Source organism: Molothrus ater, chromosome 7 (genome assembly GCF_012460135.2).
Source record: "Molothrus ater isolate BHLD 08-10-18 breed brown headed cowbird chromosome 7, BPBGC_Mater_1.1, whole genome shotgun sequence".
Classification (NCBI taxonomy): Eukaryota; Metazoa; Chordata; class Aves; order Passeriformes; family Icteridae; genus Molothrus; species Molothrus ater.
Window position 1 is genome coordinate 32,262,352 of NC_050484.2, and position 13,103 is coordinate 32,275,454.

Genomic DNA, 13,103 nt, shown 5'->3' on the forward strand with positions numbered 1-13,103 from the left:
CCTCTCCCCCCCAAGGATCCCTCTCATCCCAAACTAGTTATTTATCACTGGGATGGCTGTATTGGCTTGAAAAGATGAGAAATACACCTCTGAAGTGTGAAATATATTCAGAGAAGTCTGTATCAGATTTATATTGCTGTGATGCCAAGTTATTGATCTGTAAGCTCACCAAATGCTGAGCAGATTTATGAGATACAACTCACATAATGGAAAAATAAATATGTAACAGCTGGCTTCTTCAGGGGAAACCCTGTAGAAGCAGGAGAGGAAATTATTTTATTCAGATTGTTGTAGTGCTTGACAGTGGTATTTAAATGTGCATTTCAAAAATTTGAGTTTGAATCCATTAAGAAAAAAAAACCCAACATTTTCCCTAATGCCTTTTAGAGGTGTAATACTTTTAATTCTTTCATATCTTAAAACTAATTAAACTAAAATGAAGTGAGTAATGTTTAAAAAGACTTTGACAGTGAAAAAAAGTGAGCCTCTTATGAGGTGTCTTATAAAAAATAGGCCTTTTTTTTGTCAATAAGCTAGTTGTTATGACCCTGAATAATTATCACTTTATAAATGCCTGAATTTGTTTAGCTGGCTGTGGTATGCAGCAAATAATATGTTGCCCAGTGAGTTCACGTGAGATTCTAGGTTTTAGTCCAGGCTTTTATCTTTGAAAGCTAACATTTTAATTGCATCTGTGTTTTTAGAATTATTTCCTGCCACTGGAACTGGATTAATTCCCTCCCAGACAGTGATGGTTTGTTCTGTGTAATTTTGTCCTGCTGCTGTTCTGAGGCTGGGGAGCTGCATTGTGTTCAGACAATAACAGGGAGAGGGATGAAAAATTAAAAGGATTTGTGTGCACGAGGCTACGCCACAAACTGGGACACTGGGGAGAGAGAAGGAAGCCAGAGGTGTCTGGAGCAGGAGACACTGGAGATAAATGAAGTTTGTGTGCCAAGGCCAGCCTGGCTGCTCCCAGGATCCGTGTCACCAGCTTAGCTTTGGGCCACCTGTGCCACATGCCGGTGTCCCAGGCACATCCACAGAGGGTCCCCAAAGAGGTTCCTCCTTCCTGTGGAATGAACGCTCAACACAGCAGTGGGCAAAGCTCTTACAAGGCTTTGATGAAGTTTTCATGGATTTTCTTCCCTGTTTCGTAGGTTTTCTTCCCTTCCCTTTTCTTTCCTTGTTTCTTCTCTCACCCTCTCTGGTGGTCTGCTCCAGCAATTTTCAGCATTTTCTGGCTAACAGCCAAAAGGCTCAAATATCCTGCAGAATCCTTTTTTGCTTTCCATCATTGGCTTTGCTGCTATCCCAGCATCCCTGTTGCCTCTGCTGTTTTTCCTGGACACGCTTAATGAATTGTCACCTCTGATCTGCTCAGTCATGTGGCTGCTGGTGGGGAGCCCCGTGCTCACTCTGAATTTTTGCCAGATATGTAGAGTGTTGTTAATCTCCACAAGTTCTGCTGTAGCAAAACAATGCAGTATCCCAGCTGAGATCATAGTCCTGTTGAGCAGCAGAGGGAGGACACAGGGATACTTTTTGTTTGTGTCACTTTAATAAAATTGTGAGGATTTTTATTGTTCTGAAATGCATTAAGCCATTGTTGCTCTTGGCAATCCACTATTAACCCTCTTTCATGCTGTGATTAGCCTTCTATTCATATGTTGTTCCTTGTCTATTAAATGGATTTTAATTGAAAATAGGCCTCCAACTTTGTGCTTAGTGGCTTCAAAACTAATTGATTTTTCCTCAAAGCATAAAGGAACCCTTTCCATCAGACATGGGGTGCATTAGGCCCTTAATGGAGGGGTGCAAGGGACTGGGGTTGGTGCCATTTCCAGGCTGGACAGATGGCATTCACCACTTCTCCCTTGTGCAGAGTTTTGTTTTTGCTATAAAAATGTCTTTCAGGTTAGAGAAATTGCTTGCAAATGTTGTGCTGGGTTTACCCCTATTGTGTTTTACACATGAAGGTGTTTTTATAACATAACTCTCTCCTTTGTGGTTTTCTCAAGTAATTTCCCTTTGTATTGATCCAAGTGTCTTTGGTTTATAAGTCCCAGCAAAGGCAGTAAGAGCTTTCACAAGGATATGCCATCCCTTTCTCATACCTGCCTTGTATCCTGGCAGTCTTCAATTTGGATTAGTTTTGCCACATGGTAAACATTTGGATTTATTGCCCTGAGAATTGAGTGCTACCTAGAGTATGTAAGAGGCAGACCTGATAATCTTTGTGTGTATTCCAGATATATTAGTGATATTTAGAAAAATCTCATTTTGGTTTTAGTTAGAAAAATACTTGGGTTTTCACTGTAAAAGGAAAATGTAGTTAAAGTCCAGGAAAAAAAGTGTTACTTACCTCCTGAGGAGTTGAAAAACCATATTTGACAGGACCCCCTGCAAACAAAATGCCATCCTATGCATTTTTGCCTCTTGTTTGGTCAGCATTGCTTTTAACATAGTGTGAGTATGTGTGCCTGCAAGTATCTGTCCACATGACTCTATTCAAAGATAATTTATTTATTGGCTTAAAATTGCATTATGGAAATAATCATATCAGAGCTGATTTCCTCTTCCTCCAAATCATTACCTCAGTAAAAATATATAGGGAAACAAGACACTTTAGAACCCAATTTATTATCTCCTGCTGGTAGCAATAACCTGAAAATAACAGCAAATAGTAAAATTCAAACTTGAGGCAAGACACTGGTGCTGGGAACAGCTGCAGTTGCATTTATAAAGCATAGATTCAATATAACAGCTATAGAAATGTGCAATGTTTCAGAGGCTCCCAGATTAGTACTTGATTGCTTTTTCAAGTTTATTCTATAGATTGGGAAGAACACAGGATTTTAAAAGGTATGAACAAGTGTCATAAATAAGCTGCTATTTGAATCAGAGATGTTTCCTCCCCCTCCCACTCTGCTTTCCTGGCTTCTGCCTTTCACCTTTCTCCAAAAACGTGGCTAAGGTTGTTCCAAGGAAAATAATTACACAAAAAGCACCTTTTCTGTATGAATGCAGGAAAATGCCACTACAGAGTCAATTATTGAACGAAATCAGAAGGCTGGCCCATTCCTAAAGACATTCCTGGCAGCTCTGTTCATTTATCATAGGCATAATGTCAGGTTTTTTCCCTGAATAGGACATGCCCAGCCAGGCTGCCCGTGCCGTTTGGAGGCAGCAGTGTGTGAGGATTTTGGCATTTAAAGGGTTCACAGAAAAATGTCCCCTTATCACTCCTTTATAATTAAAAAAAAAGATAAATTTGTTAGAGTATAAAAGAATGACTGGAGAAAATCACATCAAGCTTTGAAATAAACCAGATGGAAATCAGAGTTTTTAATCAAATGGCTGAAGAAGAATGAATTTTGTTTTAAAGAGGACCCTGCTGGTTCATCTTGTCACTCTGGGTGGAAACTGTCTCTCTATACCTGCCAGGTGTTGGAAAAGGATTACATTTATCATTACAGCTTGAGTTTCTTGTTCTGGTCTTATTCCTGAAGACTGACTGGAGGACTGCAGTCAGTGTAGAGTGAGGAGCATAACCTGGCACAGACTTGGAATGTATTTGGATATTTGATCAGAATGGTATTTTCTGATTTACCTTTTATAGAATGCAAAGAACTATGTAAGGAAGTGAGCAAACAAGCAGCCTTATTCCAGTGCCAAATGGGAAACATTTCCTGGGAGAAGAGCTCCTAGTGCTAGAATTAAATAGGGCGTCAGCTCATGGGACAAAGAGGAGCAGGAGGGTGGTTGGCAGGGAGAGAAAGGCAGGAATTTCCATCAGAATGGGAAGAAGTCAGCCATGAATGTGGGATGGGTTGTAGCCCCTTTCACTTTTTGTTATCAATTTTTCTTGATTTTTTTAATCCAAAATCAATTTAAAATCATCTTGGGTGCACTGGTTGGTTTTCAAAGAAGGAGAACCATCCAGCTGTATCTAGGCTTCCGCATTTAAATAGTTAAATTCAGTATAGAAACAGCCTAAAAATCAGTGAGGAGGGAAGAGCCATTCCTGGCAACAATACCTTGAGTTAGAGCAAAGCCGGACTGGACTTTATTCCTTGGGTTGACCATTTGTACTCAGTTTTATTTCCTTTCATTTGTCCGAGTGAACTTCCAGAAAACTGATACAGTTTTGCAAAGCTTGATGCTGAGAGGCAGGTTAAGCCATGCATGAGACTTCTTGGTAAAATAAATGCTCTTATCCTTAAAACTCTAAATATTTATCTCATTCTGTCTGTCACTTCACTTGCAAGGTTTCTAGAAAAGGTGTCTTTATGTGAGCGTTCAGATGAATTGGATTTATGCCACCTTGTTCTAATCTTTAAATGAACATGTCAAAGGCCTTACAGGGTCTGAGAAAACATTCAGAAAATGGTCTTTTTTACCAATATATTATCTTTCAGCTTAGAATTAAATCACACTGTTGTTTAATCCTATTATTCTGATGAGTTGGAATCATAAGCACTGATATTGGTCTGAATATCACTTTAGACTGATAGGTCTAAACTCAGCTTCAGGATGTGCAAATCAGAATTCGAGGTTGTGAACGTTAAATTCTTGTGTCTAAAAAAAAAAGAAGTGTTTTTCTTCAAATGATTAATTTAAAAGAAAATGGTGTAATATCAGAAAAAGGAAAGATTACTCATATGTTGGGCATGTTTTTACAAATTCTTTTAAAATCAATTCCATGCGTGGAAGCAAAGAAAAACAGACATGAAAAATAAAAATGAGGATAAAACAAACTCAGTAGCTATAAAAATTAATGAAGTCTTGGTAATGCCATGGCAAAGTAAACTCAAACAAGCCTTAGCCTTTTGAAAGACTGCTTTGATATTGATTTATCTAAAGAGACAGCCAAATTCAGCCCATAATGTAATTGAAATGCAATATCATATAATGACTCAGAGGACAGATTTAAGAGTCTTTCTTTCCCTTTCTTTTCCTTCCTCCCCCTGCCCCAAATAAAAAGGTGAGAGAAGTTAATTGAATCTAGAAATCTCTTATGATAAATGAAAATACAAAGAGAGTCAACTTTCCAAATCCATTGTCAGTATCAACTGAACTGGAGCTTGGCAGGGTTTGGGATTGGCTCCTCTCTGGGATAAAGAGGATTGGAGATCCATGGGTGCAGGCAGCTCAGGTAAATGTCTCTCCCCTCAGGCAGGAAAGATGCTTCGTGCTTGTGTCTGTGCAGAGTAATCTGGGAGCTCTGCTCAGTTTTATTGGAAGTTGGTGAAAAAATTCCAGGGTCTGGACACTGCATCTATAATCCAGAGATGGCAGTGCCCTGAAGGGCATGGGAATGGGGAGAGTCCCCTGTGCTTCAGTTTTAGTCACCTGCCTCTGCCTGGCTCCCCGTTGCACTGGGAGCTTTTTGGATTCCCTGCTTAGGTGTCTTTCTCTTCAGTCCCTGTCTGAAGAGGTCTCCTTGGCCATAAGTGTGGGGATTAGATTCCAGTTTGTTACTCCAGCACTGCTGAAAATCAGCACTCAATCTAGTTTTAAAGCACCTGATTACCACTAAGAATAGTCTCAACTGGCTTGCTGAATAAGGGTGGTTTAGATAAAACTCTAAAGTGTCTTTCTGAACACAGGATTAACTTTTTGCCCTGGGAGATAAGACCCTGAAAAATCACTGGATTCTGGTGCATTCTGGAAAACTAAGGCCACCAGGGCAGAATTACCTTGATTTTATTTTTCCTTTTTTTTCTCTATTTTCCCTTAGTTGCCAGACCAGTGGATGGGAAGCTTTGCCAGGGTCCTGCCCCTGCCAGCTCCCAGCTGTGTCACCTGCCGTGCCTGGCCGAGTGCGCGGTGTCCTCGTGGTCACCGTGGGGTCCCTGCCTGCCCGAGAGCTGCCAGCACCGCCATGGAGGGAGAGGTGAGCAGGGAGTGCAGTATTGCAGAAGGACTGCAAAAGCAGAGCTGTCTCATTGGACATTGGGGGCTTAATGTGTTTTTAAAAAAAAATTAATCTAACACAGGATGAAGCTCTTGGATGTGCGTAGTGGAATCTGACCTCTAAAAGCTTTTTGCCATAATTCATGTGAGAAGAAAAAGTAAGATTTTTTCAGGTGCTTTTGTCCTGCACTGAACTTGTGCAGGATGATCTCTTGGGCCAGCAGCTGCCAGGCTGCCCCTCTCTGATCCCCCTGGAGGTCCTACTGCATGCCTGGGTTCCAGGGCAGTGTATCAGGATGGAGGCGCTTCCCACAGCCCTGAAATCTGGACTCAGGTGGACCCAAGAGGTTGTTCTCATTGTTGTGGGTTTGGTTTAAATTCCTGGAAGAAGGATGTGCAAATGTAATTCGGCCTCCCCTGGATTTTAATAGAGAGCTATACATGTTTGTTGCTGTGACACATTGAGATTCCTCACAGAGCCTTTCCTAAAGCTCTAAGTTGCAAAGATGGTTCTTGGAGTGCATGTCAGGGAATGGATATTATTGTTTAGAAATTAAGCCCTTCTGAAAACTGCTTAAGTATGTGAAATTATTTCTACTGGTCAAAAGTTTTCAAACAAAATGCGAGATAATAAAAAATAATATTTGCAAAAGCATTTAATGTTTAAATTGTTTTGAAAAATTTCTTTTTGCTCGTTTGAGAACTGTGGAAGTTTGATCTGTTATATTCTCTGGGATTTATTTTTAATTTTCTTTTCTGTTTCATGACCAAAGCATTTCCATGTAGCCTCTACTAATGCTGTTTATTTCCCTTGCTCCAAGACCGTCAGAGGAAAAACCCACATGCATTTTTTTCTGCCTTTTTCTTAGAATTCTGTGTCATTTACATAACAGAACTTGCTGAAAGATACTTGTGTATTAGTTCTGCATTGTATATAGCAACATGACTTTTGGTTTTATTCAGAAGGAGGTAGATTATGTAATCAATTCTATGATTATTTCTGTAACCTTTTTCTTCCACTTTACATTTGAATCTTCCAGTTTAATAGGATGTCATTTCAAAGAGGTCTGATATGTATTATGTATCAGAAAACCTTATGCCTTCATGAAACAGAATACTAATTTCTTAGTAAACTGTTCTGCTGTGTCTCAAAACAAATCCTTTCGTTAGTGGATTCCCAGGCAGAATGTAGATGTCATTTATGTCTTCATTTCCTTAACTGTTTCTCTCTTTTTATCTTAATGCTGTTATAACATTAATATATGCATTGCTGGTAAATTTCTATATCCTGACATGTGTATTTCAGTCTAATGCTGATGAAAGGCAAAAAGAAATGTAAAAAATATGAGTTGCTGGAATTCTTTGCACACTGTTAGATTTTGCATGCCTGGACACCTACAGTGCTGTCCCAGTCAACCCAGTTTGTAAATATTGTTCACTTGTTTGTCTTTAAATCTCCCAGCTCCAGATGCCCCATATAGTCCTCTTGCTACTTAATTATTGCATAAATATTTTTTTCTGTTGTCCAGTTAATCCAGCTCTGCTTTTTCCAGGCTTTAGGATGAGGCAGAGGCAGGTGGTGGTGGATCCAGTGGGCACCCTGGCCAGCTGTCCTCATTTGGTGGAGTCCATTCCATGTGAGGATGCACGGTGTCACGAGTGGGAGGTGTCAGAGGGAGCCTGTGTGACCGACCGAGGGCACTGTGGGCCTGGACACCGTGTCCTGAAGGCTGTCTGCAAGAGCAGGAAAGGTGAGCTGGGCTCTTAAAAACCCTGTGGATCTTTGTGCCTCCTAAAATGACATTTTGTTCCAGAGCAATTGGCGCTTATGTACAATGGCTCCTTACTGAATGTTTTATGAAACTTTCAGATTTTTGAGTTGGCTGTTTTGCTTCTTAAAGCCTGGGGTTGGTAGAGCCAAGGATTTTGCCTGGAGCCTTCTGTTCCATTTTATCCTAAAGGGAATGGCTCACCAGTGCAGGTTCTGTATTGCCATTTCTGGCCTTATTACCACAAAAGTGGGATATTTGTACTAAATCAGGGCTCTCACTGAGGTCAGCAGCTCCATGGTCATTTAGAATATCAATCCAGCTCCCAGAGCTTTGGTTTTAGCCTGTGGTCTGAATAATTCTCTCATTGGGATAACACTGTTACAGTCACGAGCGGGGATGCTCGGTTGTGCTGCCAGAATTAATACAGGTCTAAGATGTAAATGAAATGATTGTACTGAGTAATCCTTCCCTTGGCAGCAGTTTGAGACCTGCAGAGTGTTCAGTGTACAAGTTGCTAATAATGAATAAGTACATTTTTATGTGACGTTTACAAACAGCCAGCAAGATGTTATTTCTTGTGTGTGGTTTGAACCTCAGCCAAAAGTTTCATTTCTTGATAAGGTCACTGTTGTCAGATCTTTAGATTCAATTACATGGAGCACGATTTTGCAGTCCTTAGTCACAGCAAGACTGTGCTATCATCTCAAAAGTGGCAAAACTGTGCAACTTTAGAGCCTGATATTGTATCTGAAATGGAGAATTCCTCTTTTACAATTTCAGGGTGGTAACAAGTGGTTAATTGGTAAGTGGTTAATATAGTGGGTTGTTTACGAGGCACTAGAACCTGGCAGAGAGAAATAATGGCTACTTTTTCTGAAAAACACAGATTGCCTTGAAATGTATTTAAATCTGTGTGGTTTTCTTGTCAATTTGTGAGAATGGGGGGAATAAAAGAAATCTTCAACTGTTACAAAATGACGTAGCCAGAATGTCAAGGAGAGCAAAGAGCTTACTCTGAATTTTGCCTGAGTGGTCTCTGCTGATGTGTGATGAATCCTGTAGGTCCAGGCCAGTGGGGTGAGTGCAGGTGGAGGCTGGCCTTGCTGAGGAGCACCATGTACATCACACTGCTGAAGCTGTGCCAGCATCCATCTCTGTGCCCCAGCTTGTGCTGGGACAGAAAGTGTGTTCCATGGCTGATGCTCACTGATCTCTGACCAAACTGTTCTCAGTGGCTATGACCCTTCAGAATCCAGGCCTCTGAAGTGTCTCTTTTTCACTCAATTGTTCAACAAGGTATTGGAAGTCTCACAATAACCATTTCAATTATTCTGTGCATGTTCTAGTTACAAAAAAAATAAAAAAATTGGTGGGACAATCTTCCTACCCTGCCAGCCTGAGGCAGGCATTGTTACTAGATGTGATCAGGGTCCACTTAAAACTGAGAAGGTTTCACCAGGAAATGTGAAGGAAGGTTACCAGGCAGGTTAGAATCACTGCTTAATATTACTCTGAAGACTTTCTGAAGTCTTCATTGAGTATGAGAGGTCTGGAAGAGTCCTTACTGTTGAAGTTGGAAAGAGAGTCAAATTGTTTCTTCTTCTCTCAATTCACTAATGTAGTTGCTTTGTTCATAACCTTATTTATTTCCTTCTGTAATGTTCTTTTACCAGCTTTGCTTAATGTGTTTTACCTGGAGTAGCTGGTTAGTTGGCAGTAGGAGGTCAGAAGGGAGTTATGTTAAACTGAGATGTGTCATTTACAGGTGAAATAGCACGAGGCCTTTGTCCATGTTTAGCATTGTACACGTGCTCAGTATTCTGTGCAAGCAATGGCCCTGCTGAAAGCTGTGTTGTGTGCTGCTATTTGCATTTACTTAAGCATCTTTTGTAGAATTCAGCTCTAAAATCCAGTGATTTATCCAGCTATTCTGTCATCCATGCTTGGCATTATTGCTCAGTATTCCTACTGAATGCCTGAAGGGATGAAAAAAAATGTTTTTTGGACCCTGTTAAATGCCAAATCCAGTATATCATCAACTTAACAGTTCATTTGGGCCTGGAGTGTGTTGATTAGGGTACTTTGGGTTGTCTCTGTATCCCTGCCAGCAAGATGCCTTCATTACATACACTCATGTAAATGCCAAACTTTGTGATGTGGTGCTCTCCTCATGTTGCTGCAGTGTGCTCACTTCTCTTCATGAGCAGCTTCTGTGCTGTTGGCATCAGCTGAGCTGCAGAAGAGTTTGCCATCAGGCTTCTTGTGCTTCCCTCCCTTCTCCATCCTCAGTGGCTGAACCCATGTCCTTTGTCACCTGTGCTTGGCTGTGTAACACTGGGCTCTCCATGGCTCAGACACAGGAGGCCTTTTCTATGTGGAGTCTTGTTTTTTTCATTTGCCAAAAAGGAGCTTTTGGTGACCACATTTTCCTTCTCCCATGTGCTGTCCACAGTTCCAGCCCATGCCATGAGAGAGGTGAGTGGGGTGCAGGGGCTAAAGAACCTCTTTCACCAACTGGAGCCTCACTTTGAATCCCTTGTAGTGTCCTTTCTTTCCATGGTAAAGAGCCATCATTTCTGGTGAGATTGTTACACTGGGCCAGGTAACAAACTGCTGCTGGCCTCAGCTGGAGCTTGGGCAACTTGGGAGCAAGTCACAGCTGGGTCAAGCTCTGATTTGTGGGGTTTCTCTGAAGGCTTCCCTGTCAAAACAACATCTCTGTGTAAGGGCTTGCATGAAGTTCAATGATGTAACACTTGTGCTCAGCCTAGAGGTACAGAAATGGCTTTTTGCTTCTTAAATAGGTTAATTTATAATTGTGAAGTGGTTCCACAGAGCACATACCATGGACAGCAGGGTTTTATGTAGTAGCTGGAGTCTGTAATTTGTGATTTGCAGTGCTTTAGCACAGATGAGGAGTAATGAGAAGACAATAGTAATCTCATTACTTTGTCATTATTAGGTGTCTGCTCCCACCTAGGAGTGTCTCTAATCTCTGTTAATAAGTTACTGAATATGTGCAAGATACTCTTAGTGTCTGGTCCATATCCCTTGAGTGCTTCTCTTCTATATCAACAAAAGGCAGTAGTGTAATAAGTCAAATTAAATTAAATACTGTGTAGAAATACAATGTCAAGTAATGCACAGAATAGAAAGAGTTCTTTTGTGTGTTTCTTCTAAATAAAATTTTTTAGGATGGTGTCTTTTATTTAGCTGGTGAAGGTCAATGGATATATTTGGGAAAGTCTGTGAAGCCAAAAGAACAGTATAGGAAAATCGATGATTGTACTAAAAATTGGACTGTGTGTGTCATTGGCTACATTGATCTAGAATTCAGATAAAAGAATTTATTTGAAAGCTCTTTTTTTATATTTGCAGACACTTCAGGAATTATTTGTGATTTTTCTCCGAGTCGTTGTTTTTGGTTGTTCAACAAGGAATTGAATAATTGCCTTTTTGTAATGTGTTCTTGGGCAGATAGCTGCAAGTGTCTGACATTTGATTTTGGGCAGCCTTGATTAGCACTGACAAACATTATTGTGCATTGACCAGATGAAAGGAACTCCCTGAAAACTTTCCAGTTCACAAAACATGAACGTGGTCAAAACTTTTTCATTTTCAAATGCAGTTGTGCAGTAGCCAAAGCTTATTGTGTTTCATTTTTTTTAAGAGAATGACCAAAATCATCTTTTGCTTCTTTTGTCTTTGTAAGTGGTACAAGCAGTTTGAGTGTGGTGAGTCAGGGGACGTTCAGACAGCAGGACTTGGCTCAGGGTCAGCAGGTAGAACTTGAGTCCAGACAGGAGTACTTGTCCTTCAGAGGTAATTTCACAGGTGTTTGATTTAGGTGCTACAAAATATATAACCATGTTGGGTTCAGTCTGATGGAGGAATTCGGGCACCCGTTTTATTGTCATTTTCCCATATCTGTTTTAGGCTGCATTGATAAAAGAAAATGAGATTGAAGCAAAACAAATGTGGAACCAGACCTTGTTTTTAGAAATGCCTGTTGTGCAGCTTGTGCAGAGCAGTCATTATGGTAAGGAGTACAACCTGAGAGCACATACGTAAAAGCAACTATAACAATAAACTCATGAAATAACAAGTATGACTCATAAAAGTAACAATTCATTTTCCAAGCATTTTATAAATGTTTCTGACGGTGCCATAAGCAAATTCTTGCCTATTAGCAGTGCTCTTGAGTAGATCGTAAAATGTTATTATTCAGAATCATACCCACAAGTCACCAATCTATTTCTCTGGAATTCCCATGTCATCATTTATTAATTTGCTTTTGCTTGTTCAGATTCCTACCAGTAGAACTATTAGTAGCAGGAGGATTTCTCTGAGACAGCGAACAGCATGGTATCTAAGTAATCAAATATATGAAATAAGTCATACCCAAAGGCTTAATTGTTTTAATCAGAAAATTATTAGCTCAACAACAGGGATTAATGCAAAGGTCATGTGATTTTGCTGTATTCAGGCTCTTCAACCCTACTCCTGGTTAACAAATCTAAGCACAGCGCAAAAGCTGCTGAGTATTTGCCTCCCTGTACTGTCAGCTTGGGTGTCAGGGTTTCTTTGGTTTGTGGGAGTTAAAATTCATAGAGAATGGTTTGAGTTGGAAGGAATTTAGGAATCATCTCATTCCAATCCCCTCTGCCATGGGCAGGGATGCCATGGGTTTGCTTGGACAAACAATCCAAACTTGTTATAAATGGTGCCTTCATTTTAAGGAAGGTATTTATAAGAGTGCTGAATAATTGCTCTGTTCCTTATGCACAGGTCAGGCAGTGCCAGGGAGATGCAGGTGCTGAGCCAGAGGAGCAGAGTCCAGAGGGGCCCAGGATGCTGCTGACTCTCCCCCTGTAGCACCTGAAGGACTGGTCCTGGGACCTGTCACAAAACCTCCATCCTCAGCACCTCCTGCCTCACCTGGAGCTCTGAGGCACCCTGGGGGTGTCTGTGCATCCTCCCCAGGCTCAGCTGATGAATGAATAACACCTGGCAGCTCTCAGGTCTCACGGCTGGGGGGGTGAACCTCCCTGCTATGGACCATCTGCCAAAGGGGCAGCTCAGGAATAAAACACTGCAGCCAGAGGGGTTCTGGCAGTGCTGCTGAGAGGAAATTCAGCACAGCAGTTCTGCTTTGTTTTCCTGTGCCATCTCTTTGGTTCTAGGCAGTTGGAATCTAGAACCTGGTGCTTGCCAAGAAGATAAGAGGATTTTTGTTTTTCAGTGTTAATAGGTTCACTGAAAAAATACGTTTGGGTTGAAATACATCTGTTTCTGAGTTTCTGTTCCATCTGGCAGTTTTATTTGTAAAGCTGGGGAATAGTATTTCGGAGACAAAATGTTTTCTTTCAGCATTTTTTAGATTAAATGATTAATGTTTTGGGGTTTTTTTTG

General features: G+C 40.8%; 1 protein-coding gene across 3 annotated transcripts in view; it reads left to right on the top strand.

Annotated features, from left to right (window-relative positions):
• The window catches only part of THSD7B (thrombospondin type 1 domain containing 7B), a 299,024-nt gene that overhangs the window by 126,770 nt on the left and 159,151 nt on the right, over window positions 1-13,103 (top strand). For all 3 annotated transcript variants that reach the window (XM_054515442.1, XM_036386831.2, XM_054515443.1), the window contains exons 7-8: window positions 5,744-5,899; window positions 7,473-7,670. In XM_054515442.1, coding sequence (XP_054371417.1) covers window positions 5,744-5,899; window positions 7,473-7,670 — 354 coding nt within the window. The remainder of the gene's footprint in view (window positions 1-5,743; window positions 5,900-7,472; window positions 7,671-13,103) is intronic.